We start from the raw sequence: 24240 nt of genomic DNA on the forward strand, positions 1-24240 counted from the left end.
TTTATGGCTGCAGTGTTCTGGTTCCCTTGGGCATCAAAGAAAGAAACTTCAAATGTTTGGACATCATCACAAATTAGTCGATCATTTCTTTGTTGTTTGTTTTGTTTTGTTTTGTTTTTAACAATAGATGCTTACTGAAAAGAAATGTATTCAGGAACTTAAAAAGTCAATCTGGACCATCTGTGATAGCCCACACTTAAAAACTCAGTACTTGGAAGGCTGACTGAGGAACATCTCTTGAAATCAGGAGTTCAAGGCAATCTTGGGCAATACAGTGAAAACTTATCTGAAAATAGGATGGATGGATGGATGGATGGATGGATGGATGGATGGATGGATGGATTATACATAGATAGATAGATAGATAGATAGATAGATAGATAGATAGATAGATAGATATAGTTAGATTGATTGATAGATGATAGACAGACAGATTGTTCAAAGTCATTCTAATAGCAAGTCTCAGAAACAATCAGAGGAGAAAGAGAAGAAAAGGAGATAGATTAGGTCTTGTGAAAACCAGAATAATAAATCACATTTAATATTATGTACCATTCATCGTGTTTCATATCCCTTCAAGTTTGACATCAGTTCACTGGCCTGGACAAGGTCACACAATACGATTATATGTTTTTAACTGCAGGAGACCAACAGTAACTTAATTTTATTTTCTGCAAATACAACAGAGAAACAAGTGATAGACATCCATTTGGTTAAGGAAAAACTGAAAATGCAAAATAAAGATTATTTATATTTTCCCATAGCTATTGTCTATTTCATTGGTAACTCCATTCTTCCAATGCCTTCCCAAGGGTGAGTTGTTAGCCCTGAGGCAAGGGTGGCAGGCAAACATTTTAGGGAGAAAGTGACTGGCACATACAAGGGGCGGGTGTTATTTTGCTAACCACTCTACCCCACCATGTATTTCAAGACTTTTGTTCTTCTGTGAGCAGAAGGCTTCCAAATGACTGCTTAATGTGACATGTGAGAATCCCGGGAATATCAATACTCTTAATATTGTAAGGCTTTCTGCACCATGACCATGATTTTGTTTTGTTCATTGAGAGTTTTTCATATTCTCTATTAATATCTCATTCTGGTAAGTGAGCACACACCATGCGGAACACGGAGAACATTCTTCTCCCTGCATTAAAAAAAAAAGAAAGAAAGAACGTCTAGAAAGTATACTGCCAGGATTGCATAACCAATCATGGTAAGTCATTTGTTTTGACACTATCACAAAACCGTCCTGGAATAGAACGAAGTCTTAGCACTTGAAAGCGCCAGACAGCAAAGCCTATGCTACATTAAAAACCTCTCTATAAGAGGTTTTAGAGTTAGCAAGCCCTAAATTACCATCGTGGAACTACCGTAGAGTCGCAGGGCCTCCTCCCACAGGTGACCTCCTTTATCTTGGTGAGTTTTCTTCAGTATTCACAGCCATTGATCTCTCCCTCCCTCGCTTCCCACACACACAGAGAAGAGACAGCACAAGAGGCAGAGAAAAGATCAGATTTGAACAATAGCAGCTACAGAGGAATCCTCACCAGAGCAGAAAGCTGTTACCTAGAACTCTTGAGCAAGGCAAATACAGGAGGAAAGACACTAAGTTTGAGAGCAGAAGAAAATATAGCTTTTATAATTAGTTGGTGAAGTCGAGATATTTAAGCTGTGTATTATGAATTATTAACTTTAGTTATGTAAAGGACTGCTAGTGGTGGCTTAACCAGGCCTGCAACATTTTATCATAAATGAGTTTTAAGTTAAAAGTAATTTAATTGAAAAGAAAATTACCTAAAAGCTTCAGCAAATACTAATCATCTTTAATCTCTAAAACAGTGGTTTACGTTTTCCTTTCATAAACTTTATTTTTTTCATTATCTTCCAGGGATTTTTTTTTAATGGAAACATTTAATGTTAGAAAAATTTCCAGTCTTTATCAACAGTTTATAATTTTGTATATATATATTGATATATATGTATATATGTACATATATGTATAATCACACACACACACACACACACACACACACACACACACACGCATATTCTTTTTCAATCACTAGCAACCCTGTCACTCACATGGTGGCAGGAGAGACCAGATTCCTGCCAGCTGTCCTCTGACTTTGAAATGATTATATTAAACAAAATGGAGCTGATTCAGAGACACAAAGGCTGCATGTTTTCTCTCAAATGTGGAACTTCTATCTAAACTGTATGTGGGAGAGGGCAGAGGAAGGGGGTGAGAGAGGAGAGGGGGCAACCTTAGAGGTGGGGAAGGGGACGATGAAATCATGTTACGTGAAAACAGAAGGGGACCGATGGAAGGAGGGAGGGAACCATCAAGAGAAGGACAGGGGCACAGGGGATGCAGCCAGAGAAGAGAATAATTTAGACAAAAGTGTAAGGACTTATGTATAGAAACACGATCACGAAATTACCTTTCAGGCTGACTTTAATAAAAAGAAAAGAGAAGTAGAATAGAGGAGGGGAAAGAAAGTATGGGTGACAGCAGCAGAAACATGATCGAATTCCTCTGTGGGCACGTTCTATATACATATAATTAGTCCATGCTATCTTTTTAAAGATTTTCTATTTTTATTACCGTGGGTGTGTGTATCTGTGTGGGTGTACCATGTGTGGGTGCCTGCAGAAGCCAGAACATGGTGTTGGAACCCCTGGACCTGGAGCTATGGGCCATGAGTAGCTGTCTGATGTGATGGCCTCACACTGGAGCCTGAGGCTGAGAAGCGTGAGCTCTTACCCACTGAGCCATCTCTTCAGACCCTCAGTCTATTATAATTACTCGCTTGTCTTTCAGCTGATGAAACTAAATATTAAATATTTTCAATGCTGTATCTGTCGTTAATATTAAATATTTTCAAAACTGCATCTGTCATTAAAAATGCATTTCCTTTCTCCTTTATAGATGGTTACGTCCTTCGGAGTTACCTGGTGGACAAGTAAGGCCGTTTTCTTCTACTACTGTGTCTGTTAACAGAATCTCATGGCTTCCTCAAGGAAAAAGTATTAATATTGCTCCCATAATACAATGAATTCGATTTCATAATAAATTGGATACATTACCTTTGTATCAATATAATAGTGCCAATAACAAAAGTGAACGTGCCAGTCTTAATTAGGAAGGAAGCCTGGCTCACTCGTGGTGAATCGTCTTACTTATATAGGCATTGAGCTGTCTGCTGAAGACACACAAAGCAAAGCCACTACCCTTCATTAATTGCTTGCATTCTGCTCACTAATTATTGTAGTATTTGAAGTGGCCTAATTAGAGCCAACCACTGCCTGTGTGTTAGGTACTGATATCACCAGTTATTATGTCATAGTTCCGCCTCTGACTGAAGCTTTTCTACACTCACACCAGGCACGGTACTCTATCATGTTGCCCTTATTGAAAGTATGCCCATGCCCCTAAAAACAAAAAAAGATAGCCATCAATGACTCTTGTATTCTTGTGAATAAGACCTTTTCACTGCCTGTCACAGCCTAGTACTTTAAGCCCCTAGACTCCTCCAAAACACTGTAAGATTCTAACTCCAAGAAACCCAGAGCTTAAGATTAACCCCACTATCAGGCTGAGTCACACAGCAATACACATTTTTGTAAAACTGACATAATGTAAGACCCAAGGATTCACAAGCCATTAACCATGAGCAACAGGACACACACGTCTGAATAGACCACACATGTTATGAGTACTGTCAGCAAGCCAGAAGAGAGCAGACAGAAACCAACTCTAACAGCGTACTGTTCTTCAGCAGCATTCAATGGTGTTACAGTGGTGGGCGCAGGACTGCTGTCCGCCCTGTTCTAAGAAAGATGCAAATGTTATGGGAAGGGTGTGTTACAGACAGCAGCGCATCTTCATCAGTGAGGGCTGCACGGTGGTTGAGAATTCTTTGAATTCACATCAGCTTTCCATTAGGCAAACCCTCCTTCCATCTCAGAGAAAGGATCTAAACAGAAGACATAGGAAGCTCACAGTATCTGCCACACTTGGCAGCCACAAGGGGCCAGATGCTGCTGCCATAATAAAGATAGGGCAGGAACGAAGAACATGTCTACACGAAGTAACACAGCTACCTCACTGCTCTGGTGCTTGGAACTGTATCCAACACAAGACTGTGCTTACATTTATAATATATTATTTTGCAGTTTAAAGATCACTCATTAGACTATACACTTTTCCAATCAAAGCTTACATCTGACTCATATTTTATAAGTCTCCCAGTGCATAACAGCTGCTCAGTGTTTGTTAATAGAATACTTCATGAAGATTCAGGGCTAAGCAAAGCCTGAAAACACAAAAATAGCCAAAATTACTGTGGTGGATGTGACCTTCACAGTAAGTAGTATACAAAATTCCATAATGGCTATATATTCCAGGATTAGTATTTAAATACTTTAAACGATATATATACATTGTAACTAGAAACACGCAGAAATGGTATATCTGTTTTCTAGGCTAAATATTATGTTTCATTTATTTAAAACTTAGAACACCTGAAATTCAAGTAAAGGTATGAGTGTAGTATTAATACCCATTAAAATTCATTGCACTTTTGGATTGAGGCCCCTGGAGGAGGGTGGTTCTTAGGGAGTTCAGATGTCCTATGCCCGTGGCAAAGCTCACAGTAGGGCACGGTCTGTGCTCTCACAGCGTGTGCTTGTCATTCTGTTTATAGAATGAGGTAGGAGTCGACAAAGCCAGGGAAGGAAGCTGCAAAGACGAATGTAAAACCTTTGTCCCCTTCCGCATCCACGCGCACAGCCTCACCTTTCACCTCTAGATGCGTCTGTTACGTGGCAACCGTATCATCGCTGTCTTCTTCTGTATGTTAATGTTGGGAAGATATTTTCTACAAAATAAAAATGGTTTTCTGTGTTTGCAGTGATGGAGAAATCTACGACGACATCGCTGATGGTAAGTCTTCTGCGGCGCCCTCCACAGGAACAGTAAAAACCGCTTGCTGGCTTAATGAGAGTCATCAGAGCTGATCGGAATTTGAGTTTCTCAAAAATTCGAAGGAAGAGAATGATTCTGGTGTCGTGGGGAGAAGGGGATCATCTTCACGCAAGATTAAGAAGTTGAAGAAAAGCAAAGCATTTTTATTATCCAGAATAAGAAACTATAAAATAGCCGTGATGGTTCAGGCTTGTAATCCCAGCACTTGGGCAGTAGAGGCAGGAAGATCAGAAGTTTAAGGGCAGCCTTAAGCACACAATAAAAACTGGGGGCCAAGCCTAGGCTACATGAAACCCTGTGTCAAAAAAGCAACAGAACAGGGGAGAGAAGGAAGAAGGAGGAAGGAATGGAGGGAAGGGAAAAGTATTTGGTAAATTTTGTATCGTAACCTGAGTTAAGATTTTGTTTTTGTTTTTGTTTTTAATCGCTGAGAAATACATTCTCATTCAGTTAATTAGGAACCTTTTAAAACTCGTAATATTCATTCTGTAGCAACTGAAACATTCAAGTAGTTAGCAATAGACTCATTTTTTACAACCTCTAGAATATGAAATTAACAAATCCTAAATGAACAAATACTGAAATAGGACAACCGTAGAGTTGGCAAATGCTGAAATGTGAGAGCAATAAACCTTTGATCAATTAACAGGTACATATTTCATAACTAATAACATGAGTAAAAGCGTCAGGTGTTTCTAAATGATGACTTAGAGCATCAATTTCAACAAAATATGCACATTCCTCATCATGTTGTGTGCCCGCCTGTGCATGCGTGTTCATGTGTGTATGTTTTGCTGAGACCAGGTTTCACTGCGTAGCTCCTGCTGGCCTGGAAGTTACTGCCTAGACCAGTCTGGCCTTGAACTCAGAGATCCGCCTGACTCTGTTTCTCAAGTGCTGGGTTAAAAGTGTGCACTGCAGGACTTGGCGCCATCCAGGTTTTTGTCGTTTTGTTTTTACATCAGTTCTGAGATCAAACCTGTTTCTTCTGCTTGCATCCAAGTACTTCACAGGCTAAGTCACTCCCCAGACCTGATCCTTTAGTCTCTTGAGCTTGTGGTACTTGTTGATGTTTAACTAATCTCATTTCCAAACAGTGATGTAATGCCAGAATAACTAATCTTCCATCTCAACTGATGGGGAATAAATCTGTCTATGAATGTTGTTCAAATTGGATTACCAACGAAGGGGTCTTAGGATTACTGTTGCTGTGATAAAACACCATTACCAAAAGCCAGTATATGTCTACTATACCTCCTCATCGCTGTCCATCATCAAAGGAAGTCAGGACAAGAACAGGGCGGGAATGTGAAGGCAGAGCCCATGAAAGGTGCTGGTTACTGGCTTATTCCCAATGGCTTGTTCAATCTGCTTTCTTATAAAGCCCAGGGATGGCACCACCCACAATGGGCTGGACCCTCCCACATCAATCACTAAGAAAATGCCCTACAGGCTTTCCTGCAATCTTATAGAAGTGGTGATGACTCTAGCTTGTGTCAAATTGGCATAGAACACAGCTAGTACAGAAAATAAATCTATGGCATTTCACTTAGCATTTTTAATGTAAAATAAGCCAGTTTTACTTTTCTTTTCATCTTAATTCTGGATTGTCTTATTCAGACTTGTGACTTGAAACACTTAAGGTGTGTTGTAGACAATCTGTATTTAAAATTTTAAGGCCAGGTGTGGTAACTTAGGATATAAAGACGGGAGACTCGGGAGTTGAAAGTCCTGTTCAATGATTTATAGGGTTTGAGAGCATCTTGGGCTTCGGGAGGACCTGCCTTCAAAACCATAATAGGGGCTTAGAAGAATGGCTCAGGGGGTGAAGCTTATGTTGCAACCATAGGAACTGAGTCTGATCACTAGAACACACATGGAAATGGCAGGCAATGGCAAATGCTTGTAATCCCAGCCCTGGGGAAGTAGAGACGGGAGATCCCAGGGCTCTCTCTAACTGGTAAGATTAAGAGACCCTGTTTCAGAAAAAGTACATGGTTCCTGAGGAGGTCACTAGAGGTTGTCCTCCAGCCTCCACACTCATGTGCATATGCGCCTGCACACACACGAACAGACACACACACACACACACACACACACACACACACACACACACGAAAACCCATACGTGAATCAATTAAAGTTATATTTTCTTTCTTCCAGGTTGCATCTATGACAACGACTAGCACGTAGCTCTGTCCATCCCGCTGTGCCTCTGAGTGGCCAACATGAATTTTAATTGGAATGTTCTTGGGTGTTATAGGAAAAGAAATGAATGTACAAAATGAAATTTCAATCTCTTTATAAAGTTTTGAAGTTTTAAACTTGGAAAATGCCAGGAAATCAGTAATGAGATATAAGAGATATTGAAAATCTTTTCTTTAATCCTTGTTGTTGTTGTTGTTGATGATGTTGTTGTTGTTGTTATCCAGGGTTCCTTATTGTGTAGTTTAGGCCATCTTCCTGCCTCAGCCTCAGCCACTGAGACAACCAACTTGTGCAACCACACTGGCTTAAGGATCTCATTTTGCTTCAACTATGCACTTTGCCTAGACCACCAGTAGGGAATCTTCTCTGCTGCACGCTCTTTAAGGAAAGAAAGAAAAGAAGAACACAAAGAAGGACTTTTGAATCCCACAAGAAGACAGCCTTCACTTGTCATCATCCCCTCAGATTACCTACCCCACCAAAGACAGCGCTAACTCCTCGAGGGCCTGAGAGAGTAGAGCGACGGTGGAACATTTCTATCATTTGGCTCCTCTTTGTTCACTGAGAAATCATACGTTAATTATTTGATAAGCGTGCTTTACGCTCTGCATGCACGTCTAAGATTAACCTGCACACAGGAGTCTAAAGTCTTATTCTTGTGGATCCGCACACACATCGTTGAATTCTGTGTCCTGTTTAAATACCACCCTTAACTAGAGAAATGGAGGAGGCTATCTGACAATTAAGAACACTGCGAGAAAGAACCCTGAAACTCACTCTCCTTTTAGGTGCTGGTGATGCTTTACTGTGAAGTCTCTTGGAAGGGGTTTTGTGTTTTGCTGTCAGTTGCTTCTGCAGAACTTCATGATGTTTATAAACCCTTTACCAGAAAGTTGTTGAGCAGAAGAAACACAAGGCAATAAATCCCAATGGCCTGGGTGCTCCCCACTGAGACCTATTCCTCACCACCTTTTCCAGCCAAATAGCACTGGCTTTTGTCTGCTAAGAACACTACCCACCATGATCCAAAACAGAGCACTCCAGCATCCAAGACGGTAACGGCTGAGGTAATGCTTTTTGAAATTACTGAATCCTGACAACCTTGGTTCTATTACTGACCATGCTAAACCTTGGCAATATTCATTATTCTCCCAGTGTTCTTGTAAGTTTGTCCCAGCACTTTTCCTACTACCAACTTCAAGCTTTTACAGTCCCTCAGTCTCAGATGTACACCTCAGAAGTTCTTTCTTTTTTCTATTTGAAATCATTGATTAAATAACGATGGATACATTATATATGTATCAATTTACATTTTATATGTATCAATTTGCATGTATGTATGCAATTTACATTACATATGTAAATTCCAAAGTTCCATCGGAGTTTCTGGATTAATTTTTTTTAAGTAAAAATTGTATGGGATAGAGAAATAACTGAGTTGGTAAAAGTGTTTGCAGGCAAGCTTGAAAACGGAATTCTGTCCACAAATCCCAGATGAACACGGTATGTGGAGATGTGTGCTTGCAATTTCAATGCTGGAGGGGCAGAGATGGAAGGTTCCTGTGGCTCAGTGGACACCCTGTATAGCCTAATTGGTGAGTCCCACACCAATGACAGACTTGTGTCATTGATGAACAGCAACTGAGGAACAACAGCTATGGTGTCCTTCGGACCCTATACATATCTATATCCTCTCACATAGGAACATGTGCATACAGATTGAAAAATCTGTGAAATAGCACAAAGCCTTCAAATGGTTAGGGTTTTATTAAGTTTTTTGTTTTGTTTTTTATTTTGTTTTGGGTTTGCTTGTTTGTTTTTGTGGGTATTTTTTGTTTTTTGCTTTTTGGAGTTTTTTGTTTTGTTTTATTTTGTTGTTGGTTTTTTGTTTTGTTTTGTTTTGTTTTAACAGGATTTCCCTGGCTGTTCTGGAACTCGATCTGTAGGCCAGGCTGGCCTTGAATTCACAGAGATCTACCTGCCTCTCCCTCCCAAGTGCTAAGACCAAAGGCATGCTGCTACCTAGTCAAGTGTTTTTGAAACAGCAGTGCCTACAGCTAAACATATAGCATGCAGGCTGAGTCTCCAGGGTTGGGAATTACTTATCTCGACTAGCCTCCGATCAGGAAGTAGTCTAGTGGTATTAGCCATCAAGTATCCTTGTGATAAACTCTCTTTATCACTAGATAAAAATTACCTGGCTCAAAGTGGTTGTTCGGTAACTTTGCCGTCAAAGATAAATTATATGCTAACCTGCATTTCCAGTAATTCTCCCTGATTAAGAGTAGCACAATTCAATGCAAATGGAAGCTTTTTAAAATCCCAAATTAGATCAAGAGAATATTTCAGCTTTGATTTATAGTCAAAGAAATGGATAGGCACCTATGAGAGATTTGTGTAGTAATTATTTAATATATATTTGAAGTGTTAATTTTAATATACTAAATGTGATCTTTGTTACAGATTGTGTGTGGAATTTTGTCGTGTGAGAAGAGCTGCCAATAAAATACCTTTTCAGCACGTGACCCTGTCTTGTGTTTCCTCTACCCATCAAGGACATTGGCTTTCCTCTCCCTTAGCTCATGCTGTATCTACAGGAGAGGCCTGCATCACCCTCCCTGTGTCTCATTCAGCTTCCTATTCATAACCAAACTCTCCCCCTGTGCCTCTTGATTCGGTTCTTTCTATTTTGTCTTAGAAATAGCTAAGTACAGCTCTCTTCAACTCCCCGCCACCAAAACTTCACCCACATTCAGACCATTCAGAGTGTAAAACACCGAATTGAAAGCCATAACCGAGGTCCCCTATTTCCCCCAACTTCTCTCCGAGCTTCTTCCCACACAATCCATGCTCTTCATTCTCCTTCTACCTCCTCTATCCCGCCCCTCCCTCTCTCCCTCTTCCTCCTCTTCTGCCAAGGCTCTCTTTTCTCCCTCCTTTCTTCCCTTCCTTCCTTCCTCTCTATCTTTAACTTGCTTTGAGTGGCTTTTCTATGTATGTTGAATGTATACTAAAACATTTCTCAGCTGTGAGAAAACCTAACATTTTAACCCGAACACAAATACCTCTTCACCTACAATCCAATTCCTTTCTCATTCCATTGGCTGAAAATGGCTGAAGTCCATATGCCAGCTGTACAACAGCCTCAGATTCCTCCAGTTGTGTGGAATTGGATGAACGAGAGGCTCCCACTACAGTCAGTACTCTGGGAAGCATCACCAGTCTTGTACGGAGATTAGGAAGGATACCTACAGGTTGTCCTAACCAACAACTGAGGATACCAAGGGTAGAAGGCTATGTACAGACTGTTCCCGGAGCAGGTTCAGTTGAGGCCTCCCCAGGGGACTTACTAACCCCTCGCCAGAGTCCCAACCATTTTATCTCCCAACTTCACTGGGGCAGGCATGCACTTCAGACAGCCACTGGGCTCCTCCACCTTTCCTAGTTGACTCTCTTTCCCGCACCTGTTTCTCCCTGTCCCCCATTTTCAGCTCATCTTGCTGTCATTCTTCCAGGGAAACCAGAGCAAGCACAGTACAGCTTGAACCATTATTAAAGCCTGTATCTGCACCCTGGGATAATCTGAACCAAATGTGGGGAGAGTAATTTTGGAAATCCTTTGTAAGTAACCCTAAATATGAATTTGGAACCGGAGTTTGAGAATTCTTTCTCTTGAGAGTTCATCCTTTCTCAAGTTCTCAAGATACACTCAGTCTCCAGACTGCTCCAACTTGGTTTCAGCTACTGTCACTTTTTTTTTTTTTTATTAACTTGAGTATTTCTTATATACATTTCGAGTGTTATTCCCTTTCCCGGTTTCCGGGGAAACATCCCCCTCCCCCCTCCCCTTCTTTATAGGCGTTCCCCTCCCCATCCTCCCCCCCTTGCCGACCACCCCCAACAGTCTAGTTCACTGGGGGTTCAGTCTTAGCAGGACCCAGGGCTTCCCCTTCCACTGGTGCTCTTACTAGGATATTCATTGCTACCTATGAGGTCAGAGTCCAGGGTCAGTCCATGTATAGTCTTTAGGTAGTGGCTTAGTCCCTGGAAGCTCTGGTTGCTTGGCATTGTTGTACCTATGGGGTCTCGAGCCCCTTCAAGCTCTTCCAGTTCTTTCTCTGATTCCTTCAACGGGGGTCCTATTCTCAGTTCAGTGGTTTGCTGCTGGCATTCGCCTCTGTATTTGCTGTATTCTGGCTGTGTCTCTCAGGAGAGATCTACATCCGACTCCTGTCGGTCTGCACTTCTTTGCTTCATCCATCTTGTCTAATTGGGTGGCTGTATATGTATGGGCCACATGTGGGGCAGGCTCTGAATGGGTGTTCCTTCTGTGTCTGTTTTAATCTTTGCCTCTCTATTCCCTGCCAAGGGTATTCTTGTTCCCCTTTTAAAGAAGGAGTGAAGCATTCACATTTTGATCATCTGTCTTGAGTTTCATTTGTTCTAGGCATCTAGAGTAATTCAAGCATTTGGGCTAGTAGCCACTTATCAATGAGTGCATACCATGTGTGTTTTTCTGTGATTGGGTTACCTCACTCAGGATGATATTTTCCAGTTCCGACCATTTGCCTACGAATTTCATAAAGTCATTGTTTTTGATAGCTGAGTAATATTCCATTGTGTAGATGTACCACATTTTCTGTATCCATTCCTCTGTTGAAGGGCATCTGGGTTCTTTCCAGCTTCTGGCTATTATAAATAAGGCTGCGATGAACATAGTGGAGCAAGTGTCTTTTTTATATGTTGGGGCATTCTTTGGGTATATGCCCAAGAGAGGTATAGCTGGATCCTCAGGCAGTTCAATGTCCAATTTTCTGAGGAACCTCCAGACTGATTTCCAGAATGGTTGTACCAGTCTGCAATCCCACCAACAATGGAGGAGTGTTCCTCTTTCTCCACATCCTCGCCAGCATCTGCTGTCACCTGAGTTTTTGATCTTAGCCATTCTCACTGGTGTGAGGTGAAATCTCAGGGTTGTTTTGATTTGCATTTCCCTTATGACTAAAGATGTTGAACATTTCTTTAGGTGTTTCTCAGCCATTCGGCATTCCTCAGCTGTGAATTCTTTGTTTAGCTCTGAACCCCATTTTTTAATAGGATTATTTGTTTCCCTGCGGTCTAACTTCTTGAGTTCTTTGTATATTTTGGATATAAGGCCTCTATCTGTTGTAGGATTGGTAAAGATCTTTTCCCAATCTGTTGGTTGCCATTTTGTCCTAACCACAGTGTCCTTTGCCTTACAGAAGCTTTGCAGTTTTATGAGATCCCATTTGTCAATTCTTGATCTTAGAGCATAAGCCATGGGTATTTTGTTCAGGAAATTTTTTCCAGTGCCCATGTGTTCCAGATGCTTCCCTAGTTTTTCTTCTATTAGTTTGAGTGTATCTGGTTTGATGTGGAGGTCCTTGATCCACTTGGACTTAAGCTTTGTACAGGGTGATAAGCATGGATCGATCTGCATTCTTCTACATGTTGACCTCCAGTTGAACCAGCACCATTTGCTGAAAATGCTGTCTTTTTTCCATTTGATGGTTTTGTCTCCTTTGTCAAAAATCAAGTGCCCATAGGTGTGTGGGTTCATTTCTGGGTCTTCAATTCTGTTCCATTGGTCTATCTGTCTGTCTCTGTACCAATACCATGCAGTTTTTATCACTATTGCTCTGTAATACTGCTTGAGTTCAGGGATAGTGATTCCCCCTGAAGTCCTTTTATTGCTGAGGATAGTTTTAGCTATCCTGGGTTTTTTGTTATTCCAGATGAATTTGCAAATTGTTCTGTCTAACTCTTTGAAGAATTGGATTGGTATTTTGATGGGGATTGCATTGAATCTGTAGATTGCTTTTGGTAAAATGGCCATTTTTACTATATTAATCCTGCCAATCCATGAGCATGGGAGATCTTTCCATCTTCTGAAGACTTCTTCAATTTCTTTCTTCAGAGTCTTGAAGTTCTTATTGTACAGATCTTTTACTTGCTTGGTTAAAGTCACACCGAGGTACTTTATATTATTTGGGTCTATTATGAAGGGTGTCGTTTCCCTAATTTCTTTCTCGGCTTGTTTCTCTTTTGTGTAGAGGAAGGCTACTGATTTATTTGAGTTAATTTTATACCCAGCCACTTTGCTGAAGTTGTTTATCAGCTTTAGTAGTTCTCTGGTGGAACTTTTGGGATCACTTAAATATACTATCATGTCATCTGCAAATAGTGATATTTTGACTTCTTCTTTTCCGATCTGTATCCCCTTGATCTCCTTTTGTTGTCTGATTGCTCTGGCTAGAACTTCAAGAACTATATTGAATAAGTAGGGAGAGAGTGGGCAGCCTTGTCTAGTCCCTGATTTTAGTGGGATTGCTTCAAGTTTCTCTCCATTTAGTTTAATGTTAGCAACTGGTTTGCTGTATATGGCTTTTACTATGTTTAGGTATGGGCCTTGAATTCCTATTCTTTCCAGGACTTTTATCATGAAGGGGTGTTGAATTTTGTCAAATGCTTTCTCAGCATCTAATGAAATAATCATGTGGTTTTGTTCTTTCAGTTTATTTATATAATGGACCACGTTGATGGTTTTCCATATATTAAACCATCCCTGCATGCCAGGGATGAAGCCTACTTGATCATGGTGGATGATTGTTTTGGTGTGCTCTTGGATTCGGTTTGCCAGAATTTTATTGAGTATTTTTGTGTCGATATTCATAAGGGAAATTGGTCTGCAGTTCTATTTCTTTTTTGGGTTTTTGTGTGGTTTAGGTATAAGAGTAATTGTGGCTTCATAGAAGGGATTTGGTAGGGCTCCATCTGTTTCAATTTTGTGGAATAGAGTGGATAATATTGGTATGAGGTCTTCTATAAAGTTCTGATAGAATTCTGTACTAAACCCGTCTGGACCTGGGCTCTTTTTGGTTGGGAGACCTTTAATGACTGCTTCTACTTCCTTAGGAGTTATGGGGTTGTTTAACTGGTTTATCTGTTCCTGATTTAACTTTGGTACCTGGTATCTGTCTAGGAAATTGTCCATTTCCTGCAGATTTTCAAGTTTTGTTGAATATAGGCTTTTGTAGTAAGATCTGATGATTTTTTTAATTTCCTCTGAATCTGTAGTTATGTCTCCCTTTTCATTTCTGATTTTGTTAATTTGGACACACTCTCTGTGTCCTCTCGTTAGTCTGGCTAAGGGTTTAATCTATCTTGTTGATTTTCTCAAAGAACCAACTTTTGGTTCTGTTGATTCTTTCTATGGTCCTTTTTGTTTCTACTTGGTTGATTTCAGCTCTGAGTTTGATTATTTCCTGCCTTCTACTCCTCCTGGGTGTATTTGCTTCTTTTCGTTCTAGAGATTTTAGGTGTGCTGTCAAGCTGCTGACATATGCTCTTTCCTGTTTCTTTCTGCAGGCACTCAGCGCTATGAGTTTTCCTCTTAGCACAGCTTTCATTGTGTCCCATAAGTTTGGGTATGTTGTACCTTCATTTTCATTAAATTCTAAAAAGTCTTTAATTTCTTTCTTTATTTCTTCCTTGACCAGGTTATCATTGAGTAGAGCATTGTTCAATTTCCACGTATATGTGGGCATTCTTCCCTTATTGTTATTGAAGACCAGTTTTAGGCCGTGGTGGTCCGATAGCACGCATGGGATTATTTCTATCTTTCTGTACTTGTTGAGGCCCATTTTTTGACCGATTATATGGTCAATTTTGGAGAAAGTACCATGAGGAGCTGAGAAGAAGTTATATCCTTTTGCTTTAGGGTAGAATGTTCTATAAATATCTGTTAAGTCCATTTGGCTCATGACTTCTCTTAGTCTGTCTACGTCTCTGTTTAATTTCTGTTTCCCTGATCTGTCCATTGATGACAGTGGGGTATTGAAGTCTCCTACTATTATTGTATGAGGTGCAATGTGTGTTTTGAACTTTAGTAAGGTTTCTTTTACGTATGTAGGTGCCCTTGTATTTGGGGCATAGATATTTAGGATTGAGAGTTCATCTTGGTGGATTTTTCCTTCGATGAATATGAAGTGTCCTTCCTTATCTTTTTTGATGAATTTTAGTTGAAAATTGATTTTATTTGATATTAGAATGGCTACTCCAGCTTGCTTCTTCTGACCATTTGCTTGGAAAGTTGTTTTCCAGCCTTTCACTCTGAGGTAGTGTCTGTCTTTGTCTCTGAGGTGTGTTTCCTGTAGGCAGCAGAATGCAGGGTCCTCGTTGCATATCCAGTTTGTTATTTTATGTCTTTTTATTGGGGAGTTGAGGCCATTGATATTGAGAGATATTAAGGAATAGTGATTATTGCTTCCTGTTATATTCATATTTGGATGTGAGGTTATGTTTGTGTGCTTTTCTTCTCTTTGTTTTGTTGCCAAGACAATTAGTTTCTTGCTTCTTCTAGGGTATAGCTTGCCTCCTTATGTTGGGCTTTACCATTTATTATCCTTTGTAGTGCTGGATTTGTAGAAAGATATTGTGTAAATTTGGTTTTGTCATGGAATATCTTGGTTTCTCCATCAATGTTAATTGAGAGTTTTGCTGGATACAGTAACCTGGGCTGGCATTTGTGTTCTCTTAGGGTCTGTATGACATCTGTCCAGGATCTTCTGGCTTTCATAGTTTCTGGAGAAAAGTCTGGTGTAATTCTGATAGGTCTGCCTTTATATGTTACTTGACCTTTTTCCCTTACTGCTTTTAATATTCTTTCTTTATTTTGTGCGTTTGGTGTTTTGACTATTATGTGACGGGAGGTGTTTCTTTTCTGGTCCAATCTATTTGGAGTTCTGTAGGCTTCTTGTATGCCTATAGCTATCTCTTTCTTTTGTTAGGGAAGTTTTCTTCTATGATTTTGTTGAAGATATTTACTGGTCCTTTGAGCTGGGCGTCTTCACTCTCTTCTATACCTATTATCCTTAGGTTTGATCTTCTCATTGAGTCATGGATTTCCTGTATGTTTTGGACCAGTAGCTTTTTCCGCTTTACATTATCTTTGACAGTTGAGTCAATGATTTCTATGGAATCTTCTGCTCCTGAGATTCTCTCTTTCATCTTGTATTCTGTTGGTGAAGCTTGTATCTACAGCTCCTTGTCTCTTCTTTTGGTTTTCTATATCCAGGGTTGTTTCCATGTGTTCTTTCTTGATTGCTTCTATTTCCATTTTTAATTCCTTCAACTGTTTGATTGTGTTTTCCTGGAATTCTTTCAGGGATTTTTGTGTCTCCTCTCTATGGGCTTCTACTTGTTTATTTATGTTTTCCTGGAATTCTTTCAGGCATTTTTGCGATTCCTCTCTGTAGGCTTCTACTTGTTCTCTAAGGGAGTTCTTCACGTCTTTCTTGAAGTCCTCCAGCATCATGATCAAAAATGATTTTGAAACTAGATCTTGCTTTTCTGGTGTGTTTGGATATTCCATGTTTGCTTTGGTGGGAGAATTGGGCTCCGATGATGCCATGTAGTCTTGGTTTCTGTTGCTTGGGTTCCTGAGCTTGCCTCTCGCCATCAGATTATCTCTAGTGTTACTTTGTTCTGCTATTTCTGATAGTGGCTAGACTGTCCTATAAGCCTGTGTGTCAGGAGTGCTGTAGACCTGTTTTCCTGTTTTCTTTCAGCCAGTTATGGGGACAGAGTGTTCTGCTTTCGGGTGTGTAGTTTTTCCTATCTACAGGCCTTCAGCTGTTCCTGTGGGCCTGTGTCTGGTGTTCACCAAGCAGGTCACTTGCAGGGGAAAAGTTGGTCTTACCTGTGGTCCCGAGGCTCAAGTTTGCTCATGGGGTGCTGCCTATGAGCTCTGTGTGGCGGCAGCAACCAGGAAGATCTGCGCCGCCGTTTCCCGGAGCCTCCGTGCACCAGGGTTCCAGATGGCGTTTGGTGTTTTCCTCTGGCGTCAGAGATGTGTGCAGAGTGCAGTCTCTTCTGGTTTCCCAGGCGTGTCTGCCTCTCTGTAGGTTTAGCTCTCCCTCCCCAGCTACTGTCACTTTAAAGTCGTTTCTACGTGATGTCCCAAAAGAGCCTCAGCCTCATAGAAGTTAGTCTTCATTTTCAGCTTGACGGGGTTTAGAATCACCTAGAATCGGAAATATATATATCTGGATGTTTCTATAAGGGATTTTTGAGAAAAGTTTAACCATGAAGGAAAGACACACCCTGGATGTCAACCAGAGTCTCCCTGAGATCTCACACTGAGTAAAAGGGAGATAGCGAGCTGAGCTTTCATCTATGCTTCCTGACTGTGCACACAATGAGACTAGACACTCCGCTCTTCTGTGCCACGTCTCTCCCACACGATAGATGGTCGATGTCTTAGTCAATGACCTACTGCTGTGAAGCGGCACCATGATGATGGCAACTCTGATAAAGGAAGACATTTACCTGGGGCTGGCTTACAGGTTCAGAGGTCACGCTCATTATCTAGGCAGGGAGCGTGGCAGCACCTAGGCAGATGGTGCTGGAGAAGGAGCTGAGAGTTCGACATCTGGATCCACAGGCAGCAGGGAGAGAGAGGCACTGGGCCTGGCTGCCTTGTGCATTTCAAATCCTAAAGCCCAACTCACTGACACACTTCCTCCAGTAAGGCCATGCCTCCTAATGCTGCCACTCCCTATGAACAAATGGGAGCCATTCTTATTCAAACCACCAGAGTAATGCCTCAGTCTTTGAGGCTAAATAAACCCTTTCTTCCTTCAGTTTCTTTAGTTAGGTGTTTTTACAGCAATGAGAAAAATAAATATCCATATCAACCTCATAAGACTCCAAGTAGAAGTCTTCCTTCAACCTCAAACTCCTCTACCTTCCTCCTCATTGGCATCTCTATTATCCTACCACCCACGTTTGACACCGACATGTTTGTTCCTACTCTTTATCTGCTTTTTGTCTGCTGAGACACAGAGCTCCAACAAAGCAAAGACTCTTGCCTGATTTTCTTTTATATTCTTGCATAAAGTAGTATTTGAAGCTATAACTAATATATTTGATAATAAAAGAATCAGTGGGCTGGGGGCTGGAGAGATGGCTCAGCGGTTAAGAGCACCCGACTGCTCTTCCAGAGGTCATGAGTTCAATTCCCAGCAACCGCATGGTGGCTCACAACCATCTGTAAGGAGATTCGATGTGCTCTTCTGGTGTATCTGAAGACAGCTACAGTGTACTTATATATATATAATAAATAAAGTAAATCTTTAAAAAAAAAAGAATCAGTGGGTGATGGGTCTATAAGGATGTGGTAAGCCTGTACAGTTACCACTGTTCTTTTAATTGCTATTTCAAATGCCCCAAGAGCTTCAAGGATTCGGTCGCTATATCTATTATACTCCCTAAAGCATAGGTTACTGCCAACTTTACATTCACTGAAATGACTGCAGTCAAGATCATATTGATCACAGTAGTTTCCTAAACTGGGCTTTTTGAAGACAGATGATGGGAAAGAGTATAGGTTACCCCTCTGGTTGCCTTAGGGAAAAGCTGGAGGAAGCTAAGGAGGAGGGCAACCCTGTAGGAGAACCAGAACTCTCAATTAACCTAGACCCTGAGATCTCTTAAACACTGGATCAACCAGGCAGCATACACCAGCTGAGATGAGGCCCCCAACACATATATAGCAGAGGGTCTGGCTTCAGTCAGAGAAGATGAACCTAACCCTCAAGAGACTGGAGGTCCCCGGGAGTTTAGAGGTCTGGTGGGGTGGGGATATCCTTGTGGAGATGGCGGGGTGGGGGGAGAGGTAGGGAAGTGGTATGGGATGTGGAACCCTGTCAGGGTGGGAGGAAAGGTGGACGGGGAGAGGAATAAAATCTGGAGTGTAAAAAAAAAAAGAGTATAGATTACAACTTGTCTCTTAGGGATTGGTATCTGCAAAAGGAAGAGAGAGTAAAATTGAGGGGGAAAAAAGGTTGGATGTGATACAGGCATGGCAAAGTTTGGGACAGAGAGGTCTTAGTAAATGTTTCATCGGCTGACTCCCTTTTAAGAAATAGTAGACCTTTCAAAAGGACCCACACTCATCATTGCTGGGTGAGCTTCCTCATCCGATGAGAGGGAGGGCCTTGTGAAAGATGACCGCGGCCATGGCAGACGTGGCAGTGACAGATGGAAAGTTGCCAGCACACCCTGCTCACTTGTGCGAGTGAGTAAGCTAAGTAGCATAGCCTTAAACGAGATTCTCAACCTCACAGGGCCTCAAAAGCTTTTATTTATATAACATGAAAGTACACACTTAGTGGCTAAAATCAAATTGAAACAAAACTCTTGCCTTTTAAATTGTATGTGTGCAGGGTAGAGACATTTGATCCCCCTGGAGCTGGAATTATAGGCAGAATTCTAGGTACGAGCCACTCATTGTAGACATGGGAACCGAACTTGGATCCTCTGAAAGAGCAGCAAGCACTTCTAACCACTGAGCCATCTCTCCAGGCCTAAAATTACATTAAAAACGCAAAATGTTTTTGTTTACACATTAAGCTCAAACTCCTGTTTTTCCTGCATATTCTTCCTTTTTCTCAAATGGTTCCATCCTCTAGCATTCTCTGCTCACTTTTGGTAGATCCATCGATGAATAGATGATTGTGTCTGATGAAAAACATGAACTGGGGTTCATGATGAGATGGCACTTTGAGATTCAGCTTTTGATCCGACCATGGGACAGAGCAGTAAGGACTGTGGCCAACTATAGACTATAAGCTCCTGGCTTAGGAGTAAGTTGCTAATTGTGTAGATGTTTTCCATTTGGCTCTCCAGATGCGCCTTTCCTACCTTGCTACTGTCCTATGCCCTTTGAGCCTAACCTTTATCAGCTCCCTACAAAGGATCACTTGACTTCTAGCTTCCCGGTTCATGTGACCTGTTGGGGAATGGCTGCAGTCCATCAAAGACACAGAGAGAGAGGTTTCTTCAGAATCTTTCTGGAGGAATCATCATTGCCAGTACGACCTTGCTCCCCTGAAGTTGCAGCTCTCTCAGACAGAACCTTCCACAGGAATGAGCTCTCTCATTTTATTGCTTCTTCCTCATCTGGCTCCTTCAGGATGTCAGACACACCCAGTGCCAGTGGCAGGAGATTCCTCTTTATCTGGTAGTCTCCACAGACTGTCTACCCATTTGTAAACAAGCCTTTTAATGTTTCCTCAGGCTTCTCAGTTAACCATTTGTTTTCCACCTAAGCCTTAAAGATACATGACTCAATTCTCACAGCGTCTGAGTCCATGTCAACAAGTGTTTCCAGAATCTAGATGTAAACCCCGTTTCCAAACTTCAGTTCCCCGCACTCAGGGTGGGTGTAGTACAACTGCCTGTAACATCAGCTACAAGGAACCTGGCATCCTGTTCTGCCCTCCTGAGGTATCTGAACTTATTTGTACATATCCTACCTACCTACCTACACACACACACACACACACACACACACACACACACACACACACACACACACACACAATTAAAAATAAGAAAATCTGGGCTGGAGGGATAGCTCAGCGGTTAAGAGCACTGACTGCTCTTCCAGAGGTCCTGAGTTCAATTCCCAGCAACCACATGGTGGCTCACAACCATCTGTAATGGGATCCGATGCCCTCTTCTGGTGTGTCTGAAGACAGCGATGTTGTATTCATATAAATAAAATAAGTTTTTTTTTAAAAAATAAGAAAATCTATTTTTAAAAGTAAATCTAGGGGTTGGGGATTTAGCTCAGTGGTAGAGCGCTTGCCTAGCAAGCGCAATGCCCTGGGTTCGGTCCCCAGCTCCAAAAAAAAGAAAAGAAAAAAAAAAGTAAATCTATTTTCTACAAAAGCATTGCACTTCCATTCCTCAGTTTTCTAAGACACTGCAAATACAATGGCTTGAAACCAAATAGAATTCACACGCCTTTAATCCCAGCACTTAGAGGCAGAGGCAGAATTTTTATGAGTTTAGTGGTTGCCTGGTCTACATAGTGAGTTCCAGGGATACAACAGAGAGACACTGTCTGAAAAACAAGCAAAAAACAAAAAAAAAAAAAAAAAAAAGAAGAAGAAGAATTCTAAAGGGCAACTGTAGCTTAAGACATGTTCCATTGAGCACAGTACTCAGTGGCTAATGGCCAAGTTCTTGCGAGTGAAGTACAAAGGAATACCTTCTATGACACCAGTATCAACTCATTCACCTCAGTTCCTTGAAACAGGTCTTTGAGACCTTGTGATAGTTTCCAAAAACTATCTAATAAGTTACCTAATTTTACTTAGATATGTAAGCCACATCTTCCTTTTTAACTGACGATCTTAATCCATCTGTAATCAAATGCAAAAGCATTATCCTAGCTCTAAGAGCGTGTCCTAAAGCTATTGTTTCTAAAGTTAGGGTAGAGTTGAGTTATAGCACATCAGCTCATACAATGCGCTTACCGAGCCTCACCCTGAGTGGGAGAAGCTATGCTAAGTGAAGCCCTGAAATCCTATTTCCTCCCACATACCTCAGGGGACCAGCGTTTTACCGTTTTTAATATATAAAGATCTCAAAGAGATGTGCTAAACTGCAGTGGTTGCCTCACTTCCATGATATAAATAAATATGCAAGGCTAGAAAACCAGACCACACAGTACTGTAGACACATAAAGATTGTTCATTTAGAAGAGGAACAACAGGGAAATGTTTCATTTGGAGGAGTAGATGTTAGGAAGGAACCTTGGGAGATATTCATTATTTTTTCTTGTTGCTATGAAAAAATACCTAAGAGGTGGGTGGTGGTGTTACATGCCTTTAACCCCAGCACTTGGGACACAGGGGCAAGCAGAACTCTGTGAGTTCAAGGCCAGCCCAGTTTATAGCTTGAATTCCAGGACAGCCAGAGCTACACAGAGAAACCCTGTCTTGAAAAAAACAAAAAGAGAGAATGAGAGAGAGGGGGGGGGGCCTAACAAAAGTAATTTAAAGAAGAAAAGGTTTATTTGGGCTTATTGTGGGGTATTTTCCAGAGAGAACCACTCAGACATGGTTTAACCCAATAGAAAGTCCTCATTAGCAGGTCTGTGACTACATGAACTGTTTAGGATTTCTTGAGAGCGTGCTCTCAGAAACAATTTCTGAGGTTCAGAAAGTTGGGGACTTGGTGGAAGAAGTTGGACAAACACAACTGTCTCCCATCAGCCTCATCCTGGAGCAAGAACAGCACTGACTATACCACCCTGAGCTCAGGGAGCTGGTATTTGCTCCATCTCAAGTCACTGGCTGCTAGAGGTTCTCCTCTCCAGCCTCAGTCCCTAGGGATCACTTGGCTCTGGTGCTCCTTTGGGCCCAAACCACAGCTCCAGAATATCTACAGGTGCAACAGACTTAGCAGCCAAATCATATAGCCGCTGAGGGATACGTTCTCCTGCCAGGGACATCAGGAAGGGGGCAGGGATAATTATCAAGAATAAGTCTGCAAATTTCTTCAGGTAGTGGTTCACTCAGAATAAAACTAGGCATAAATATGTGTATTTTGTGGACCAGACTGGACAGCCAGCCATCCTTCTCCACATCACCTGACTTGGCTGGGTCCTCTCGGCATCCCTAGATACTAGAACATCAACTGAGAAACAAAATCAGGACTGAGTAGGTTTTCGGGCACTCTCAGTTGAACTCTTTACCCTTCCATAGGACTAAAGTCCTGTTTCTCAAATTACTTTTAGAACACGAGTCTCAGCTGTGTGTGGTATTGTAATTTCCGCACTCAGAAGGCTGAGGCAGGAGAATTAAGAGTTTGAGGCCAACGTTGGATACCTAATAAAACCCCGTCTTAAAGAAAAAAATCCTAAAGCAAACCATAAAACAACAACAACAACAACAATAATAATAATAGTAATAATCCACCCATAAACAAAAGCAAGTAAACAACAAGATGCATAAATCTTTAACTAAATGTGCAAGTGCCAGTTACTGACAAGGCAGAGGCGGTCTTCAAGCTCAGAAATTAGAAACCAGTCCTGCAAGGCAACATGGCGAGATCCTATCTCAAACCACAATTACCAAAAAAAAAAAAAAAATCAAGTGAGCAGCAACTAGCCATTCTACTTTCCAGCTTTATCACCTCTTTGACCCCTTAAAATAGCTTAAAAGAACTCTGCATAGTGTGGCGAGTGCAGAGAAAAATGGTGTCTCGCTCATGAATATTCTATCACCTCATAAATATTCATAATACATATTTAAAATCTATACCACAATACACAGTGGGCTGCAAGCTCCCTCTCTCCCCACATCTGAGTGACCCTTCTCTGATCTCCCTCCAGAGTTGAGCATACAATCCTTTGCTTTGTTAAGGGGATTTCAACTGTTTTTTGTTTTGGTTTGGTTTGGGTTTTTTTGTGAGATCAGCTATGCCTTTAAAGAAAAGCTTAGGAACTCTGGGGTGCTTTTAATGACAGTAGCCTCTACAGGCTCATAGGCTTGAATGCTTGGTCCCCAGTTTGTGGAAATGTTTGGAAAGGATTAAGGAGATTTGGTCTTATTAAAGGAGGCATATCCTGGGGGTTGGGCTTGGTGGTTTCAAAAGTCTACACTGGTCCAAGTTAATTCTCTGTCTCTTTCTTCTTCTTCCTCCTCCTCCTCTCCTTCCTCCTCCCCGACCCCCCTCTGATTCTCTGATTCATGCCTTGGGTCAGAAGCTCTCAACTACTGTTCCAGGGCCACGCCTGCTGCCGTGCTTTCTGCCATGTTTGTCATGGACTCTACTCCCCTCGGAATTGTAAGCCTCAATTAAATGCTTTCTTTCCTTTTATAAGTTGCCTTAGTCATTGTGGGCCTTCACAGCAGTAGAAATGTAACTAAGATGGTCTCCTATCTCAAATGACTAGGTTTTGGGCTTTTTGTTTGTTTGTTTGTTTGTTTGTTTCTTATAGCAGAAAGTCGTTTAGGTAACCTTCTCACCAAAGAATACAATGTGGAATCCTGACTGGCTCCTTGTCTTCTAAGAGCTCATCTCATGGGTGTTTAACATGCAACTCTGACAAGATCATGAGCGTCCATCATTTGCTAATACAAAACTCATTATTATCACATTTTAGAATACAAGGCAGGGGCTGGAGAGATGGCTCAGTGGTTAAGAGCACTGACTGCTCTTCCTGA

The 24240-nt window shown here is 41.4% G+C and overlaps 1 protein-coding gene across 10 annotated transcripts in view; it reads left to right on the top strand.

Moving 5' to 3' along the window:
- Positions 1-9720, top strand: part of Fyb1 (FYN binding protein 1) — a 148526-nt gene extending 138806 nt beyond the window's left edge. For 5 of the 10 annotated variants that reach the window (XM_006232019.5, XM_039102839.2, XM_008760785.4 and 2 more), the window contains 3 exons: positions 2930-2963; positions 4914-4945; positions 7151-9720. In XM_006232019.5, the coding sequence (XP_006232081.1) occupies positions 2930-2963; positions 4914-4945; positions 7151-7173 (89 nt within the window). In that variant the 3' untranslated portion in view covers positions 7174-9720. The remainder of the gene's footprint in view (positions 1-2929; positions 2964-4913; positions 4946-7150) is intronic. The other 5 variants (XR_005500334.2, XR_010063637.1, XR_010063635.1 and 2 more) reach the window with 4 other exon arrangements.
- Positions 9721-24240: the final 14520 nt, after the last annotated feature.

Source organism: Rattus norvegicus, chromosome 2 (genome assembly GCF_036323735.1).
Source record: "Rattus norvegicus strain BN/NHsdMcwi chromosome 2, GRCr8, whole genome shotgun sequence".
Classification (NCBI taxonomy): Eukaryota; Metazoa; Chordata; class Mammalia; order Rodentia; family Muridae; genus Rattus; species Rattus norvegicus.